The sequence below is a fragment of the Gigantopelta aegis genome, chromosome 11, assembly GCF_016097555.1.
Source record: "Gigantopelta aegis isolate Gae_Host chromosome 11, Gae_host_genome, whole genome shotgun sequence".
Taxonomy (NCBI): Eukaryota; Metazoa; Mollusca; class Gastropoda; order Neomphalida; family Peltospiridae; genus Gigantopelta; species Gigantopelta aegis.
In genome coordinates this window covers 21256860-21277036 of record NC_054709.1, presented here as the reverse complement: position 1 = coordinate 21277036, position 20177 = coordinate 21256860, and the positions used below count along the sequence as shown (strand labels likewise).

At 42.0% G+C, this 20177-nt stretch overlaps 1 protein-coding gene across 1 annotated transcript in view; it reads left to right on the top strand.

Annotated features, from left to right (window-relative positions):
* LOC121385567 (glutathione hydrolase 1 proenzyme-like) overlaps nucleotides 1–20177 on the top strand; it is a 49591-nt gene that overhangs the window by 14328 nt on the left and 15086 nt on the right. The window contains exons 4-8 of the mRNA XM_041516290.1: nucleotides 5230–5487; nucleotides 11487–11612; nucleotides 12075–12178; nucleotides 15871–15997; nucleotides 16619–16782. Of these exons, the coding sequence (XP_041372224.1) occupies nucleotides 5230–5487; nucleotides 11487–11612; nucleotides 12075–12178; nucleotides 15871–15997; nucleotides 16619–16782 (779 nt within the window). The remainder of the gene's footprint in view (nucleotides 1–5229; nucleotides 5488–11486; nucleotides 11613–12074; nucleotides 12179–15870; nucleotides 15998–16618; nucleotides 16783–20177) is intronic.

Below are 20177 nucleotides of genomic sequence, written 5' to 3'. Positions count from 1 at the left end.
TGCCTTTTTCAATCTATTACGCGAGACAATTTTTTGTTTGTGTTGTTTAACGACACCACTAGGGAATATTGATTTATTAATCATCGGATATTGGCTGTAAAACATACGGTCATTTTGACACAGTCATAGACAGGAAACCTGCTACATGTTTCCATTACTAGCAAGGGATCTTTTATATACACCATTCCACAGACATGATAGCACATATCACGACCTTTGATATACCAGTCGTGGTGCACTGGGTGGAACGAGACATAGCCAATGGGCCCACCGTCATTACGCGAGACGAAGCACTAAATGTAAAATATAGGCATTTCAGCAACTATAGTCCATCCCATCATTCTATACGACTGTTTTCTGTAAATAATTTCAGTTGGGTTTGCCGTAAGAATGAAAGAAAGAAATGTTTTATTTAACGACGCACTCAACACATTTTATTTACGGTTATATGGCGTCAGACATATGGTTAAGGACCACACAGATTTTGAGAGGAAACCCGCTGTCGCCACTACATGGGCTACTCTTCCGATTAGCAGCAAGGGATCTTTTATTTGCGCTTTCCTCAGGCAGGATAGCACAAACCATGGCCTTTGTTGAACCAGTTATGGATCACTGGTCGGTGCAAGTGGTTTACACCTACCCATTGAGCCTTGCGGAGCACTCACTCAGGGTTTGGAGTCGGTATCTAGATTAAAAATCCCATGCCTCGACTGGGATACGAACCCAGTACCTACCAGCCTGTAGACCGATGGCCACGACGCCACCGAGGCCGGTGGTTTGCCGTAAGAAGAAAAATGTAAGTGTTTTGGAAATAACAGGAAAATGCTATTTTTGTGTGCAATATACACATTTTTCAATATGCGAAAACAACATAATGTCTTATTAATGTCACAAAATAATTTCCTTGTATAACTGCATATATACTCTGCGTAAAAACATTACCAAATGGTTGACATCCAATAGCCAATGATTAATAAAACAGTGTGCTCTACAGGTTTAACTTTAATATCTTCCCCACCGAGACATTGAATCACATTCAGAACTGATCACAATTACGGCGGCGAAGTTCAATGTTTAAATGTTACATTTCCTTAGCTTTTTTGTTTGTTTGTTAGTTTCTTTTTTCTTTTTTCTTTTCTTTTTTTACTCTCAAGTGAAATGTCTAGCATTGGAACCTAACATTGTAATATAAAGTATCAAGAACCCATCAAAAAACTTTTCTAAACTTTTATTATTATTATTATTATTGGTTAATAAAAAGCACAACAAGAGAGATTTTACCTCATATTAAATTAAAATAATCTGTTTTTGGTGTACACCACCAAATCAAATCCCACAGACGACAATAGTAACATAATATTATGTGGCTAAAACTCGTACCTGCAGCGTATCAATCGACATATACACCACGGATATAAATACTATCACCCCTCACCCTTAACACGGCCTTTGATATATCAGTCGTGTCGCACTGGCTGGAACGAGAAATAGCCCAATGAACCCACCGACGGGGATCGATCATAGACATGTTGCAAGCGCTTAACCACTGGGCTGCGTCACGCCCCTAAGTCGCGATGCAGAGCAGTTTTAAAACGCCAAGCATCTTTTCGGCATGAATGAAATATACTATATTATAAGTTATACATTCTTGTTGATAAGTCGCGATGCAGAGCAGTTTTAAAACGCCAAGAATCTTTTCGGCATGAATGTCAATATACTATATTATAAGTTATACATTCTTGTTGATAAGTCGCGATGCAGAGCAGTTTTAAAACGCCAAGCATCTTTTCGGCATGAATGTCAATATACTATAATATTATAAGTTATACATTCTTGTTGATAAGGGGGCGGGACGTAGCCTAGCGGTATAGCGCTCGTTCGATGCCCAGTCGGTGTGGGATCGATCCCCGTCGGTGGGCCCATTGGGTTATTTCTCGTTACAGCCAGTGCACCACGATTGGTATATCAAAGGCCGTGGTATGTGCCATCCTGTCAATGGGATGGTGCATATAAAAGATCCCTTGCTGCTAATCAAAAACTTTTTAAAGAGTAGCCCGTGAAGTGGCGACAGCGGGTTCTCTCTCAATATCTGTGTGGTCCTTAACCGTATGTCTAACGCCATATGACCGAAAATAAAACGTGTTGAGTGCGTCGTTAAAGAATTTTTTTTTTTTTTTTTTTTTTTTTTTTTTGATTGGGGCAGAAAAGAATTCAATCAGAAAATGGGTCCATTGAACTGGTTCTATCCTACGAAGGCTTGCACGTCAGGCGAGCGCCGTACTGACTGCTAGATCCTGGGCCCATATTTTCGAAGCTATCTTAGCCTACGAAATCGTAAAATCATCGTAAGCTATGACGTCACTATGGCGTGTGCTGTAGTGACGTCACAACCTACGACGGTTTTACGATTTCGTAACGCTAAGATGGCTTCGAAAATATGGGCCCTGCCCTAGTATCATGGATTACAGTGGCGGATCCAGAAAATCCATTTGGGGGGAGGCAATGACATGAGGCGGATTGCCAAGGGAACTTTGGGGGAGGTTTGGAGGAGGATGAAAATTAATATATAATAAAAATATAACTGTCGCAAAATTTAGGGGGTGGGGGCGGACCTCTGGATTATGTATACTCGCTGGAATGTTCAGATAATATGTGCAATGTTTTATTCACTCAATTATGTTACAGTACAGGGCTCGAAATAGCAGACTGCGAAAAGCCCGGCACTGGCGACTGGGTTCGCAGCCCGGTACCGACCTCGGTGGTGTCGTGGTTAAGCCATCGGACATAAGGCTGGTAGGTACTGGGTTCGCAGCCCGGTACAGGCCTCGGTGGTGTCGTGGTTAAACCATCGGACATAAGGCTGGTAGGTACAAGGTTCGCAGCCCGGTACCGGCCTAGGTGGTGTCATGGTTAAGTCATAAGACATAAGGCTGGTAGGTACTGGGTTCGCAGCCCGGTACAGGCCTAGGTGGTGTCGTGGTTAAACCATCGGACATAAGGCTGGTAGGTACTGGGTTCGCAGCCCGGTACCGGCCTAGGTGGTGTCGTGGTTAAGCCATCGGACATAAGGCTGGTAGGTACTGGGTTCGCAGCCCGGTACCGGCCTAGGTGGTGTCGTGGTTAAGCCATCGGACATAAGGCTGGTAGGTACTGGGTTCGCAGCCCGGTACCGGCCTAGGTGGTGTCGTGGTTAAGCCATCGGACATAAGGCTGGTAGGTACTGGGTTCGCAGCACGGTACCGGCCTAGGTGGTGTCGTGGTTAAGCCATCGGACATAAGGTTGGTAGGTACTGGGTTCGCAGCCCGGTACAGGCCTAGGTGGTGTCGTGGTTAACCCATCGGGCATAAGGTTGGTAGGTACTGGGTTCGCAGCCCGGTACTGGCCTCGGTGGTGTCGTGGTTAAGCCATCGGACATAAGGCTGGTAGGTACTGGGTTCGCAGCCCGGTAACGGCTCCCACCCAGAGCCACTACACCGACTTCTCTCTCACTAACCACTGACAACTAACCACTAAGTCATGGGTTCAAAAATATTACTTGCCACAGGGCAAGTGCCAATCAAATATTCACTTGCCCTATATATTTTCCCACTTGCCCATACTTCTTAAGGTAACCAATTGTGTTACTCCTATTTAATTTAATACAGTGCTTAATAGTGTAATAATCTTGAAAGTAATTGGTTTAATTGCACAAATAAAGAATTTTGCCAATAGGTTACAACACTTACCCAGGAAGTACTAAATGTATGTCTGTCCAGTAGTATCAACTGTCTTCTCTATTTGTTGATTTAAACTTTATTTTTTTAAATAGTGTCCATTTGTGGATTTAAAGTTTGTTATTTGTTTGGTAGTGTCCACTTGTTCATCTAAATATAATTATTGTGTTGATGTATGCCTTGGTGACCACTTGTATGGCTGTGGATGTTGTGAGATCCCTTTCCATGTTTTAGGTGTTACATTAGTCGCTTGTCATCGGGCATATGCAGTTAACATAATTACTTGCCCGGCATGGAAATTCCACTTGGCATGGGCGTCGGGCAATGGGATTTTTGAACTCCTGCACTAGCCCACTGTTCTGGACCAGAGCCACCACACCGATTTCTCCCTCACTAACCACTAGGCCTAACAACTAACCACTAGCCCACTGTCTTAGACAGAAATCCAAGATAGCTGAAATGTGTGTCAAGGAGAGCGTGCTTGAACTTTAATTGGATATGACCACAGAAATTAGTTGAAATGAATGAATGAATCTAAAATACATTTCGGTTGTTCTAATGTTTCACAAACTGTCCCAAACTTTCCCCTCAACCCGTGCTCTTTTATTTTCAGTAGGTCATATTTTTTTCTTAGCAGTCCATTTTTTTTTTAACCTTCTATATATAAAAAATAACCATATTTTGCTTCTAATTTCGAGCCCTGGCCTGATGCTTATAAACCTTTTAGAGTCTAGACTCGAAACTCTTTTGTCTGAGACAGTAATGTCATGACAACGCCATACAAATTGTATACGTGTGACGTCATTAGAGATTGCGTCAGGGCCCCGTTCCACGAAGCGATCTTAGCCCTACTATTGTCGTAAATACCTACCATCGAGACCTTAAATGTTTTCTACGATCGTCAGCCCGTTCCACGACGCAGCGTAACTTACTATCGTCGTAAATTACAGTGAACATTTACAATTGGTACGAGGCAGTTGTAAGCCACTAACGTAGCTGTCAAATAGCAGTTAGATGATGATTTAATAATTTTCTAAGAAGGATACTAACTCTTTATGTAAAAATGGATCTAATATATACCGAATACCTTTTATGAAACTCTGTGATCGATGAAAAACAGTCTAGGCCTAACGACCTTCACACGAAAATAAGGGAGATAACTATCATGTCTTATGCATTCGGCAATTATCGCTTACCGAATAAATTGACAAAGTTACTTCATTGTTGTCCCATACCAATGAATACATCCAACATATTCGGTAAACAATTTATTATTTAACTAATTCGCACTTCTTTGCAAAGAATCTATTAATAATTAAAGGAGCATTTACGACTACCGTAAGGTTGCTTTGTGGAACGGCTGTAAAGTTTACGGTGCCAGTTGTTAAATTCACCGCAAGTCACTACAATTAACCTTAGCTACAATTCGTTCGTGGAACGAGGCCCAGGACTCTAAAAGTGTTATAAGCACGGGCTCTTGTGTATAATCCGTGTAACTTTCACTTGTATTGCCAGCATGTCTCAAAGCAGATGGATTGTGCTTCTAGCTGTCGTTATGTTCCTGGGGGGCATCGCTGTTTTAGTGGTCGGAATCGTCCTCGGTGTCAGGGCAACAGAAGTACAAAAAGCCGGCTGCCAATCGTCTGGAAAGAAGGAGGAGCTAATCACGACCCTGTCACCCGTGCCCGGCCCGACAGCTTCCGTCTCCATAGAAGGCCACTATCGTTACGCTGCGGTGGCTACAGACACTCAGATATGTTCGACTGTCGGGACGTACGTTTGACAAATATTTACTGCGGGTTAACATTTTCCGCGGCAATTGATTATGAATTTCAATATCGATCATCACATCGCTAAAGCCATAACCGATCAATCTTCAATTATAATCGATCATCGAAACACCACTAATAAAGACAGACAATAAGTGTGACATTTAAATAACATATATATATATATATATACAGTCAAATCTGTAATCAGGGGTCACCTGCCTTAAGCGACCACAGTTAAATCGGATCCCAATTTTCAAAAATACCTGTATTTCTACTGTGTATCAATTAAGAAAGAATGACTCTGGAATGCATCTAATTGCCACTGGGCAGGCCTTGCTTGACATTTGTAGATTCACTTACTATTACAATACACCACATGAAGTAGGAATTAAATAATTAAATGAAAAAAGAAAAACTGTTAATTTAATACATTCCATTTGCATTATTTCGGAAGGATTTTTAAAGTCAACTGTGAAGCACACATCTGTTGATTAGCAGTACAGACAGTAAAACAAGAAACAACAACAGATGTTTTAAAGATTATATATGTGGCAACCTGTAATCAACGGCCGCCTGTCTTAAGCGGTCACTTTTATCTACTCCCTTGTGTGACCGCTTAAGACAGGTTTGACTGTGTGTATGAAAATGAGTTATGTTTAGGGTTAGGGTTAAGAAATTCATACAGTAATGATAAGAGTAATTAATTTTGTAAAAAAGTTAACTTAAAAAGAATAAAATTTGGGTATGACGACATACCCGTTTTACCCTCTGGTAGAAACCCTGCATATATATATATATATATATACACACACACAATGTACACACACACACCCACACACACAATGTACACACACACACGCACGTACGCACGCACACACAATGTACACACACACACACACACATAATGTACACACACACACATACACAATGTACACACACAATGTACACACACAATGTACACACACACATACACAATGTGCACACACATACACTGTACACACACACGCACACAATGTACACACACACAATGTACACACACACACATACACAATGTACACACACACAATGTACACACACACAAAATGTACACACACACACAATGTACACACACACACACACAATGTACACACACACACAATGTACACACATACACAGACACACACACACACAATGTACACACCCACACATACACACACACAATGTACACACACACACATACACACACAATGTACACACATACACACACACACAATGTACACACACAATGTACACACACGCACACAATGTACATACACACACGCACACACATACACAATGTACACACACACACACACACACACACACAATGTACACACACAATGTACACACACACACTGTGCACACACACACACACAATGTACACACACACACATACACAATGTGCACACACACACTGTACACACACACGCACACAATGTACACACACACAATGTACACACACACAATGTACACACACACAAAATGTACACACACACACACACAATGTACACACACACACACAATGTACACACACACACATACACACACACACGCACACAATGTACACACACACAATGTACACACACACACACACAATGTACACACCCACACATACACACACAATGTACATACACACACACAATGTACACACATACACACACACACAATGTACACACACACACACACAATGTACACACACACACGCACACACACACACACAATATACACACACAGACACACACACATATGGCTAGATCTGACACTCGCCAAATTCGCCAGTTGCAAATTTTTAAAGTAGTTGGCTAATTTTGTTTTAATTGGGTGAAATAATTTTTTGGAAACAAACCATTTGAAATTTTTAAAAGAAAATATCTGTGGATTTCTGCAATTTTTAAAGTTTAATAGACAATTTGGCGACATGTTCTGCTGACCCAGATGTCTGAGCTAGCCCTGATATACATACATGCATACACACACACACACACACACACACACACATATATATATATATATATATATATATATATATATATATATATATATAGATATATATATATACTACGCAAAAGAATTTAAGGGTCAGACGATATTTTCGACATTATTTTCTGAATGTCAATTATATTAGCTAGACCATAATGTCACGCATGGTATTGTTCCATTTTGACGAAAGTGGGTCTAAGCAACCCATAAATGAATTAAAATCACTGTCATTGACACTGTCGACTAGTTCTAATGGCGGAAACATGCTTACATTTGCACGTAAATTAGGGCGAAAGCGAAAGGTCTGCTAAGTGCCCATAACTTGCTTTTTCACAAAGCGCTTCATTTGCACGCTTTGCACGTGTATTCCATGTTCCCAATGCTGAATTTCCGTATAATTGGAGCTTGCGTTCGTGTACGGTGCACACTCCAAATTCGACAATGGTACGACTTCAACTGACTATCGAAGATCGAGGAAGGGCTATTGCTTGGCTTCAGGATGGCAATACGCAAAGAAATGTTGCTCTGAGACTTGGTGTCAGTCAGAGTGTCGTTGGCCGACTGTGGCAACGGTACCAAGCAACGAATTCTGTTCGAAATCGTCCACGTTCGGGAAGACCCCGAAGCACTACAAATAGAGAGGACCGCTACATCACCAATATGGCTCTACGTCAACGCACAACCACTGCACGCCGATTACGTGACAATCTGCGGACTGCGACTGGAACTCGAGTGTCTGATCAAACCATACGCAATCGTCTGAGAGCCAATAATCTACGCTGCTGTCGCCAGGCTATTCGACCACCACTCCTACCACGTCACAGAACGGCCAGACGTCACTGGTGCACGCTTCATCTGCGGTGGCAACGTGTTCAGTGGGGTCGAGTGATGTTCACTGATGAGTCCAGGTTTAGTCTCCAGTTCAACGACGGTCTGGTTCGTGTCTACAGACATCCTGGGGAGCGCTTCGCTGACGTTAACGTTAGACAACGTCACCGGTTCGGTGGTGGCAGCGTCATGGTGTGGGGCGGCATCTCTATCCACCACAGGACCCCCCTCTATGTGGTGGATGGCAATCTGTATGGAATCCTCTATCTGAATGAGATTATCCGGCCGTTGGTTCTCCCAGGCCTTCAGCAGATTGGCGGCGGGGCAGTTCTGCATGATGACAATGCCAGACCCCACCGCGCCAGGGTGGTAACGGACTTTCTCAGACAACAAGGTATCGCCAGGATGGATTGGCCAGCATATTCGCCTGACTTGGCCCCAATAGAGAACGCCTGGGACGAATTAGGCAGGAGAGTTCGGGATAACCATGCCCCTCCGACCAACCTTCATGATCTGGGTCAACTTCTTATGGCAGAGTGGCAGGCCATTCCCCAAGAGTTCTTCAGACGTCTGATCAACAGCATGAGGCAACGATGTGTCGAGTGTATTCGCGCCAGGGGTGGATTCACACACTATTAAACGAATGTTCTAATGTGTAAAATCCATGTTTGACAACCTTCAACTTTGACAGCATGTCATGTGACTTTCTTGTATACAGTGACGTTTATTTGTGTTTTTTTGTAAATATGGAACAATAAAAATATATATATATATATATATATATATATATATGGGCCATTCTATGGTAATGATTTAAACCAGGACGTGACATTTTGACTCTTATGATCTCCTTCACTAAAAATCCGGTTTAAATGGAAATCCAGTTTTATCATTTATAGACTCATTGCATATAGTAGTATAAGAATGTCAGGCCTAATTTTGTTTTTATATTTAAACAAATTACTTGTAAAGTGAAAAGTGCCAAGACTGACGAAAATGGACATCACTTTTTTAACACTGCAGTAAATTCCAAAACTCTGCTCTCCTGGTAGAATATTTGCTTATTGAAATACACTGTTCAACACAATATCCAGTCTATTTCTAAATGCCGTATTGCAATTTACTAAAAAAAAAAAAAATTATGATGTAACATTTACTTTTAAACATTTCAGTAGGAGCCAGGACGTGACGAGCCAGAATGTGACTTTTTGTCCAGTTCACTTATACAACTAATAAATGACATATATATCAAATACTACTAATGAAACACTGTTGATTTATGAAATCAATGATATTTACTTGTTTAAGTGTTTTGATCATCAAAATAAGTGCATAAAATCCTAATTAATTGAACTGTCGTTAAAAAAAAGGTTCTCATACAATATTCATATAATATATTTTTATAACCAGTTACCATACTTTCAACACATTGTTTATTCTGATGTTGCTAAGTCTAGTGATTTTTGTCTCACTAACTAAAAAGATAAAGTACAGGTATAACTTTTTCGTTGGCTGCGGCATTACCTTTTGCATAAATTAGCTCACATTGATTGTACAAATGTAGCTACATTTCACATAAATTGCATGTCCTGCATCAGTAATGCTTGATTTATAGTTCTATCTATGAATGTTCACCTCAGTGCACATCAAAATTTTTGTTTTTCAACTTTATTATTTTAAAATTTTAATTAAATGTTGTTGTTGGGGGTTTTGGGGGTTTTTAAATGTTTTAAAAACATTTTTAACACGCATTGAGATAGATTCTACAGATACACTATCAATGACACTGAATAAGCTTATGGTAGGCCAAACATTTAATTCTGTAGAATTCTTTTTTGCAATTTACAATATATTTTACAATTAATATATTGTTATATTTTGCTTTTTGTTGGTATTTTTATGATCATCTGATTTAATTGGAATTCAAAATATGAACACCAGTCAGTACAGAAATTATAGTTTTTGGACAGTTTCTTCTTTCTGTTCATCATCAACTGATAGGCCAAACTATCCAATTCATGTTTGGATACCTGTATCTGCCAAGGAATAAAGTTAAGATTTTGTATTTGAACAATTCTTTGATACAATATTTATTGTATTTGTACACCAGTTTGGATACACAAAATGGAATATTTGGTGTAAATACAATATTCTTTAAATTGTGAATTATCAATAATTCATTGTTTGGTCAAAACATAGAATTAATTGATAATAGTATTTTTGTATCTACATAAATCCATGTTAAATATTCGAACATGCTCCCCTGAGCGTCCAGTTTCTCCGTTTCCGATTCTCGATGGTGATAGCAAAAATATTGAAAATAAAAAGTAATTTCTTTTAGGTACATGTGCATTATCTAGTCAGTTTTGCCAATTTCTCTATATAGAGAGAGATAATACATTTTTAATCTTTACTTAATTTAACATGCCATTTTGGATGTCACGTCCCTGGCTCAATGTCACGTCCTGGCTCAAAGTTTGAGGTTGTTATTTTAACCATTTAATACAACCAGTCATCATTATACCTTTTATTTATACTTGGAACATTGAGAAGAAGGAAAATTAAAAAGGATTTTTATTTCTGAAAAATAGTTTTAAAAATAAAATTAACTTTTATATGTCAAATCAGCCAGGACGTGACATTACATATTTTGAAAAATAATTTAATATACTAATTATGATATGAAAGGAGGCAAAGTATGCAGTATATTTTAGATATGATGTCCTGATACCTAATTTTTAAATTTGACATAATTATTTTTTCAAATAAAACTGTCATTAAAACCCATAACACATATGTAAATTGGCAATAAAAGTAGATTTGTATGTGCTTAAGTGTGTTATCCTTAAGCTATACTAAAAACTTAGTTTAACAGATCATTTTGAAATTTCCACACCCATGGACCAAATACCATGCACCATCCCACAGACAAGATAGCACATACCACGGCATTTGATATAACCCCCCCCCCCCCCCCCCCCCATAGCGAAGGGAGCATTGTTTCTCGTTGGGGAAACAGCCACATTTATATTTTTATTTATACAGAGTAGCCCGGGCGTACATTTTCGTCCTCAAGTGGGATATAGAGGAGGAAGGGGTTTCAGGAAATTTAAATCCTTGTTATTCCACATCCTATCATTAATTTATTGTTTTTATATTGATTTTGTTTAACAGAGACATTATGGGACGTAAGGGTGGATCGGTTGTGGACGCCGCCATTGCTACGCTGCTGTGTGTGGGCGCTGCCAACCTGATGAGTAACGGTATAGGAGGTGGACACTTCATGACTATTTACTTGAGGTAACAAGACTCGTTGATGATGATGTTGTTAATAATGATAATGATGCTGTTGATGATGATAATGATATTATGATGGTTGGGACGATGATGTTGTTGTTGGTTATGATAGTGATGTTGATGGTTATGATGGTGATGTTGATGATTATGATGATGATGATGTTGATGATGTTGATAATGATGACGATCAAGATGATGATGGTGATGATGATGAAGAAGAAGACGATGATGATGATGGTGATGATGATGATGATGATGGTGATGATGATGATGGTGGTGGTGAGTTATCTCAAAGGGTGGTATAGTATCAGGTTCTAATTCCAGGGGAAGGAATACATGTTTGTCTTGCACAGAATTTCATTCGCTAAACCAAGCTTAGCAAATTTCATATGTTGAGCAGCTAACAGATGCTGACTGAACAATGCTGTTAAACAAATATTCTTTTCGCTTTATTTCCGGATTAAGGAATTCCAGCAAAGTGTACACTATCATTGCTCGCGAGATGGCGCCAGCAGCGGCTACAGAGAACATGTATATCGGACTCAAAGGCTACAATAACGCAGTAGAAGGTAAACAGTTTTTCTTTAAAGAAATGTCTAAAGAGGGCAAGGCGGATGTTAGGGTTGGGAGCGGGTCGCAGCAGTGGCGGATCTAGAAAATAATAAGAGGGGGTGGCTGGATTGGGATGGAGTGAACCGGTGGGGGCTGAGCCATCGTGAAGGTTCCGGGGACAAAACCCCCTGAAGTTTCGGCATTGTGGACATATTAGAGCCTTCGAGCATGAAGATGGGCTGCATAAAGACGATTTCTAATCGTCTGACCCGTAACTCGGACACCAGTAGCCTGATGAAGTTTTGCAACAATTTGATTTGCAGTTTGAGCTCGATTTCTTAGAGTCTGGTTACGGATGAATCGAGCTTGTACTCCTATTGTTTCCCTGGGACGACCTGAACGGGGTCGATCGTCAACATCTTGGGTTTGTTGGTACCTATTCCACAGTCTGATAATCACTGACTTCGAAACATTAAAGGTGTTGGCCACTTCACGCTGACTTCTGTCCGTTTGCAGCATGCCAATAGCCCGTAGACGCTCATCGCGTTGCATACGCTGCATCGCAAATTCAAACAATAAAAATGACTAAAAACAAAACAATAACAGAATGATCTACATTGATTAATAGACCTTAAGTCCTTATTTAACCATATTTAACCAGTCGCAGGTAAATATTTAACCAGTCTATAAATGTAGTAACATTTGACACATAGCTACCCCATTGTACTGTCTAAAGAATATTTGGTTAAAATTGGGTCACGTGAGCACGTGCGAAGCTACATGCTTTTCACCGATTTGTCAGGACATCGTGCATCCGGGCCACTGCTACGTGGCATGGACTTGAACATCATACGCAATCGAAGTTTTGAACAGTACACATCGAGTGCCAAACATTTCATTTCAACACGATTGAAAAGCAAAATGCCGCGAATGTTACAAGTTTATAGGTGTAGGACTATTGCTCAAAGTATGCAGGGGCAATCGTAACGTCGCGTCGCCCAGCAATTCGGGGTACACGAGTCAACGATAGCTCGTTCAGCTGGACGTCTCAGAGTCGCAGGAAGATTAGCTGACAGTCTGAGGAGCGGACGACCGTGCGTTACGTTGCCACGTCAAGGTAGAGGAATACGTCTCACACACCTCTGTAACCGATTTCAGACAGCTACGGGGTACATGAGTCAACGATAGCTCGTTCAGCTGGACGTCTCAGCAGAGTCGCAGGAAGATTAGCTGACAGTCTGAGGAGCGGACGACCGTGCGTTACGTTGCCACGTCAAGGTAGAGGAATACGTCTCACACACCTCCGTAACCGATTTCAGACAGCTACGGGGTACATGAGTCAACGATAGCTCGTTCAGCTGGATGTCTCAGAGTCGCAGGAAGATTAGCTGACAGTCTGAGGAGCGGACGACCGTGCGTTACGTTGCCACGTCAAGGTAGAGGAATACGTCTCACACACCTCCGTAACCGATTTCAGACAGCTACGGGGTACATGAGTCAACGATAGCTCGTTCAGCTGGACGTCTCAGCAGAGTCGCAGGAAGATTAGCTGACAGTCTGAGGAGCGGACGACCGTGCGTTACGTTGCCGCGTCAAGCTAGAGGCATACGTCTCACACACCTCCGTAACCGATTTCAGATAGCTACGGGGTACATGAGTCAACGATAGCTCGTTCAGCTGGATGTCTCAGAGTCACAGGAAGATTAGCTGACAGTCTGAGGAGCGGACGACCGTGCGTTACGTTGCCACGTCAAGGTAGAGGAATACGTCTCACACACCTCCGTAACCGATTTCAGACAGCTACGGGGTACATGAGTCAACGATAGCTCGTTCAGCTGGATGTCTCAGAGTCGCAGGAAGATTAGCTGACAGTCTCAGGAGCGGACGACCGTGCGTTACGTTGCCACGTCAAGGTAGAGGCATACGTCTCACACACCTCCGTAACCGATTTCAGACAGCTACGGGGTACATGAGTCAACGATAGCTCGTTCAGCTGGATGTCTCAGAGTCGCAGGAAGATTAGCTGACAGTCTGAGGAGCGGACGACCGTGCGTTACGTTGCCACGTCAAGGTAGAGGCATACGTCTCACACACCTCCGTAACCGATTTCAGACAGCTACGGAAGGAAGGAAATGTTTTATTTAACGACGCACTCAACACATTTTAATTACGGTTATATGGCGTCGGACATATGGTTAAGGACCACACAGATATAAAAAGACCCGATGTCGCCACTTCATAGGCTACTCTTTTCGATTAGCAGCAAGGGATCTTTTATGTGCACCATCCCACAGACAGGATAATACATACCACGGCCGTTGATATACCAGTCGTGGTGCACTGGCTGGAGCGAGAAATAGCCCAATGGGCCCACTGACGGGGATCGATCCCAAACCGACCGCGCATCAAGCGAACGCTATACCACTGGACTACGTCCCGCCCCAGAAGGCTCCGGAGACGGCGAGTCAGGTTGTAGACACTCATGGTTGCCCAGCGTGTTCACGAACGATTAGGAATCGGTTGCGAGAGTTCAGACGGCTCCGGAGACGGCGAGTCAGGTTGTAGACACTCATGGTTGCCCAGCGTGTTCACGAACGATTAGGAATCGGTTGCGAGAGTTCAACTAAGGCCACGACGTCTCTACGTTGGTCCGTAACTTAGACCCAGGCGACGTCAACGACGAATGCAATTGCTGCGTGCACATGCACCAACTCGGTTTCATTTGGCCCACTGGAGACGTGCGCTATTCACTGTCGAGTCGCGGTTTTCGCTTTACAGGTCAGGTGGACAACAACGTGTCCATTGACGTCGAGGTGAGCGATATTTTCAGACACATGCGTTAAGGAAAATGACAGATTTGTTATAGTCTGGAGGGGGGGGGGGGGGGCAGGTCTCATGGCGTGAAAACACCTCTCATAGTCATTCAGGGTAATCTTACTGTCGTAAGATATCGGGATCAGGTCATAAGGCCTCACGTATATCCTTTCACTTATCCATATGCGTAACCTTACGTTGCAGCAGGATAAAGCGAGGCCGCACGTTGCGAGGGTTTGTCTTAACTTCCTGAACCAAAACAATGACCCAATGCTCGATTGGCCACCCTAGTCCAGATCGACCATTTGTGAGACGAGCTGGACAGGAGGGTCAGGGAGCGCGTCAACGCTCTTCTTTATGAGTGGAATAACATCCCACAAAGGACCATAAACAACTTGACTGGGCCAATGGTAAGGAGAGTTAGAGCAGCGACTACAGCCCGGGGTGGCGACACACGCTATTGACTTGGATCAGAAAATGACGTCGGGTAGCCACATTTCAACGTTATCCATGCAAACGCCGTCTGTGATAACACAATAAAACTTACCAAACTTTATTCAATAATAAAAACAACCGTTAGTTTATTTATGATTTAATTGGCAGGAGGCTTAGCTATAGGCATACCGGGTGAGGTGATGAGCATATAAACTAGGCGGCTCCATCCCACTCTATATATTTATCTGTTTTAATTGGCAGGAGGCTTAGCTTTAGACGTACCGGGGGAAGTGAAGAGCATATGGCAAGCCTATAACTCCACCCCGCTCTATATATTTATCTGTTTTAATTGGCAGGAGGCTTAGCTATAGGCGTACCGGGAGAGGTGAAGGGAATATGGCAAGTCTATAAACTGGGCGGCTCCACCCCGCTCTATATATTTTACTGTTTTAATTGGCAGGAGGCTTAGCTATAGGCGTACCGGGTGAGGTGATGGGCATATGGCAAGCCTATAAACTGGGCGGCTCCCTCCCATGGGCGGATCTGTTCGAGCCGACTATTAGACTGTGTGAAGAAGGTATTCCCCTGTCTCCGTCCGTAAATAAGTTCCACCTGGAATGCATTAAAAGAGAGGCTACTTGATACAGACTACACCAATTTAAGGTATTTTCAGAGTCACTGAATATAATATGCTGCCCTGAAAATCTCAGAGATGATCAGGGGCTCTTAGTGTTTTCAGCCCCTCGATTGTTAAACTGAATGCTTTTTTTTAATTTCTAGTTGATTGAGAAAAATACACGCAACAGACTCACACGGAGACACGCATTTGCACGCACAAAGAACACACACAGAGAGAGAGAGAGAGAGAGAGAGAGAGATTTGTTTTGGAGTAGAGATATTGTAAAGAAAAACAACAACAAACACACACACACACACACACACGCTACTCACACATGCCAAACGGTCACACACACAGCAAAACACAACACATTTCACACATGTTTTATTTTATGTGGATTGCAAGATAAAAAATAAACTGATTAAAAAAAAACTATTTCAACTACAAACAACACAACAGGTCGAAAAACAAATGCCGCTCGGCAAAGCCTCACGTCATTCGCCATTCTAACCCGATGAAGCCGATATCTTAAGACAGTATCCAGCTATTCCCGTTTCACTTGTCTAATTATTGATTTGATTACATCTAGAAATCTGCTGACCAATCCGGACACCAATGAATATTACAAAGTCGGGGAAAAGATGAAACGACCCAGATATGCCGAAACGTTACGTGTACTCGCACGAGAAGGCCACACGTCGTTTTATAACGGAAGTCTGATGCGAAAGATTGTCAAAGAAATCAGAGATGCCGGTAAGTGTGGGCGTTGCTAATAACTGATGAGTGACGCACGCAGTACCTATTCACGAGCCAATAGGTTTTGAGATCGGAATTGCGTCTTGTTAACAGTTTTAGCTCCGCCTACAACGTGCACCGTTCGTTTAGATTTTGACCTGACAGGACAAAACTCTTTGATAATTCAAATGTTGTATGACAGGCCTGCTTGAACAATTCTCTGATGCAGTTCGTCAAAAATCACCAACTTTAATTAAACACACTCATTTGCTTATATGAGTACTTAAAAAGTTAAAGTTTGTTTTGTTTAACGACACAACTAGAGCACATTGATTTATCATTGGATATCAAACATTTGGTAATTCTGACATACAGTCTTAGAGAGGAAACCCGCTACATGATTTTTTCATTAGTAGCAAGGGATCTCTTATATGCACATGACATGATAGCACATACCACGGTCAGTGAATACACCAGTCGTGATGCAGGGCTGGAACGAAAAATAGACAAATGGGGATCGATCCTACACCGACCGCGCATCAGACGAGCGCTTTACCACTGGGCTACGTCCCACACCTTTGCGTACTTAAAGTTTTATGTAACATCAGAAACTCACCAGACGCGAGAAAAAACGTTCCATCACAATGTTTTAAGGCTGGATCCCATAAAATATGTAGTAAATCTGCAACAAGCCGCAGATCGTCGTAGACAGACGCAGACATCATGATCCTAACCCGTCAGTCCGCCTGCGACTATGGGACGATCTGCAGATGTCTGCTGGCTTTTGCACTTTTTATGGGAGACAGACATAATAGCGAGCGCATGCTGGGAATGATAGGTTTCGTCTCCGCCCTTCTACATGTATGTATATGTCCGTCTGTCCGGCTGTGTCACATACATTGCTTTTCATTGGGCCCGGTAAAGGACAAGTAGTGATTTAGCAATATTCTCAACAAAAAAGAGAGTATTTTTGATGTCCACACTTTTACAGGTATAGCCTATAGAAACGATGTAAATAGAGAATAATACATGAGTAGCCGTTAGATACCATTTATCTCACAACGAGTTGTTTTAAAATGTATCTAACGAGCGAAAGCGAGTTTGATACGTTTTTAAACGAGTTGTGAGATAAATGGTATCTAACGGATACGAATGTATTATTCTATTTCTTACGTATACTCAAAAATCAGTTTTAAAGCAAATTTTAACATCGTTATCGACTAAAAGATATTTACAACCTTTTGCACGTGTAGCTAACTTACACATCACAGACACATGATCGCCAAGTTACCTATACGTCACAGTGCAATCGATTTCCACTGTGCTGTTTTTTATGGCATTGCTGACCTGGTCATCACCTAGGAGCAGCCAGTCGTATGTCTTGAAATTATTAACACACCTACGCGTGTAAACAACTATGTGTTATCAAAACTAACGTATGGTGTTCTCACCAACGGGTAAGAATCGGCTTTTAGTACTATTCAAAGTATTGTTAAAACTTTTTATTTTATTAACAATCACAGATGATGTTAAATATCTAATTAAATTATATTTATTTTGTATTAAAATTATAATTTATTACAAATTTAATAAAACATGAGAAGCGTAAATTATGCAAACTCATTAAAATATTTAAGTCATTGTGTATATTACCAAATCGTGATGACATCATATTTAATAGCGACAACGTCATTGGTTTGCAATGCCCCTCTCTAAACATATCCTGCGTCTGCCCTCGTTGGTGTGTTGGGAAAATAAACATTCCTTTTTAGTTGTGACAAAATGGAAGCATGTGTCATGGACAGACTCGCTCTGTGTCTTGTGTGTTGATGAATATTAGTATGTTAAATAGTGACACAAGATAGCAGTAGCCTTCAGCAAACACTCACCGTGGTTTTTTTTACAATGAAGGGACCAATCATGATTAAGAGTGCAGTGTTGTTATACAATGAAGTATTGTTTCTCAACATGCCACTGTTTGCATATATGTCATCCCTAACCCCCACCCCGCCCCCCACCCCGACTCCAAATTGCACAACGTGTCATAAAGTGGGCCCCAAATTATGGTATACTTATACATGATGGGGTATTATGATATTTATAAAAACTGCCAAAATGCGCATTCGTTTAGAATTCATTATACGTTGGTCCGAAACGATACCTGTAAGTTTGTTCGCTCTAAATTGTTGTTTAAATAATTACTGTTAAGATTGTTTGAAAACATATATTATTGCATATAATGTTTATATACAAAATGATTGGGTACAAGTTATCCAACTTACGAGGCCCTCTAGAGAGAGAGAGAGAGAGAGAGAGAGAGAGAGAGAGAGAGAGAGAGAGAGAGAGAGAGAGAGAGAGAGAGAGAGAGAGAGAGAGAGAGAGAGAGAGAGAGAGAGAGAGAGAGGAGCGGGAGTCAGAGAGAGAGAGAGAGACAGAGAGAGAGAGAGAGAGAGAGAGAGAGAGAGAGAGAGAGAGCTTCATGGGCTACTCTTTTCGATTAGCAGCAAGGGTTTTTCATATGCTCCATCCCACAGTGTCGTACATACCATGGCCTTTGATATGCCTGTCGTGGTGCACTGGCTGGAAGGAGAAATGGCCCAATGGGCCCACCAACGGGGATCGATCCCACACCGACCACGCATCGACCGAGCGCTGTACAACTGAGCAACGTCTCGCCCGCAAAAACAGAGACAGAGACAGACAGGCAGACAGACATAGTCCTCGTTATCCTCCACAGGGTCCTCATGATTATACTCCTCCTTGTGGTCCTCATTATACTCCTCCTCGTGGTCCTCCTCATTATACTCCTCCTCGTGGTCCTCCTCATTATACTCCTCCTCGTGGTCCTCCTCATTATACTCCTCCTCGTGGTCCTCATTATACTCCTCCTCGTGGTCCTCCTCATTATACTCCTCCTCATGGTCCTCATTGTACTCCTCCTCCTCGGGTCCTCCTCATTATACTCCTCCTCATGGTCCTCGTGGTTCTCCTCATTATACTCCTCCTCGTGGTCCTCCTCCTCATTATACTCCTCGTCGTCCTCCTCAGTATACTCCTCCTCATGGTCGTCCTCCTCATTATACTCCTCGTGGTCCTCCTCATTATACTCCTCATGGTCCTCCTCATGATACTTCTCCTCATGGTCCTCCTCATTATACTCCTCGTGGTCCTCCTCATTCTCCTCCTCATACTTCTCCTCGTGGTCCTCATTATACTCCTCATGGTCCTCCTCATTATACTCATCCTCATGGTCCTCCTCATTATACTCCTCGTGGCCCTCCTCATTATACAACTCATGGTCCTCCTCCTCAGTATACTCCTCGTGGTCCTCTTCATTATACTCCTCCTTGTGGTCCTCATTATACTCCTCATCGTGGTCCTCATCATTATACTCCTCGTGGTCCTCATTATAC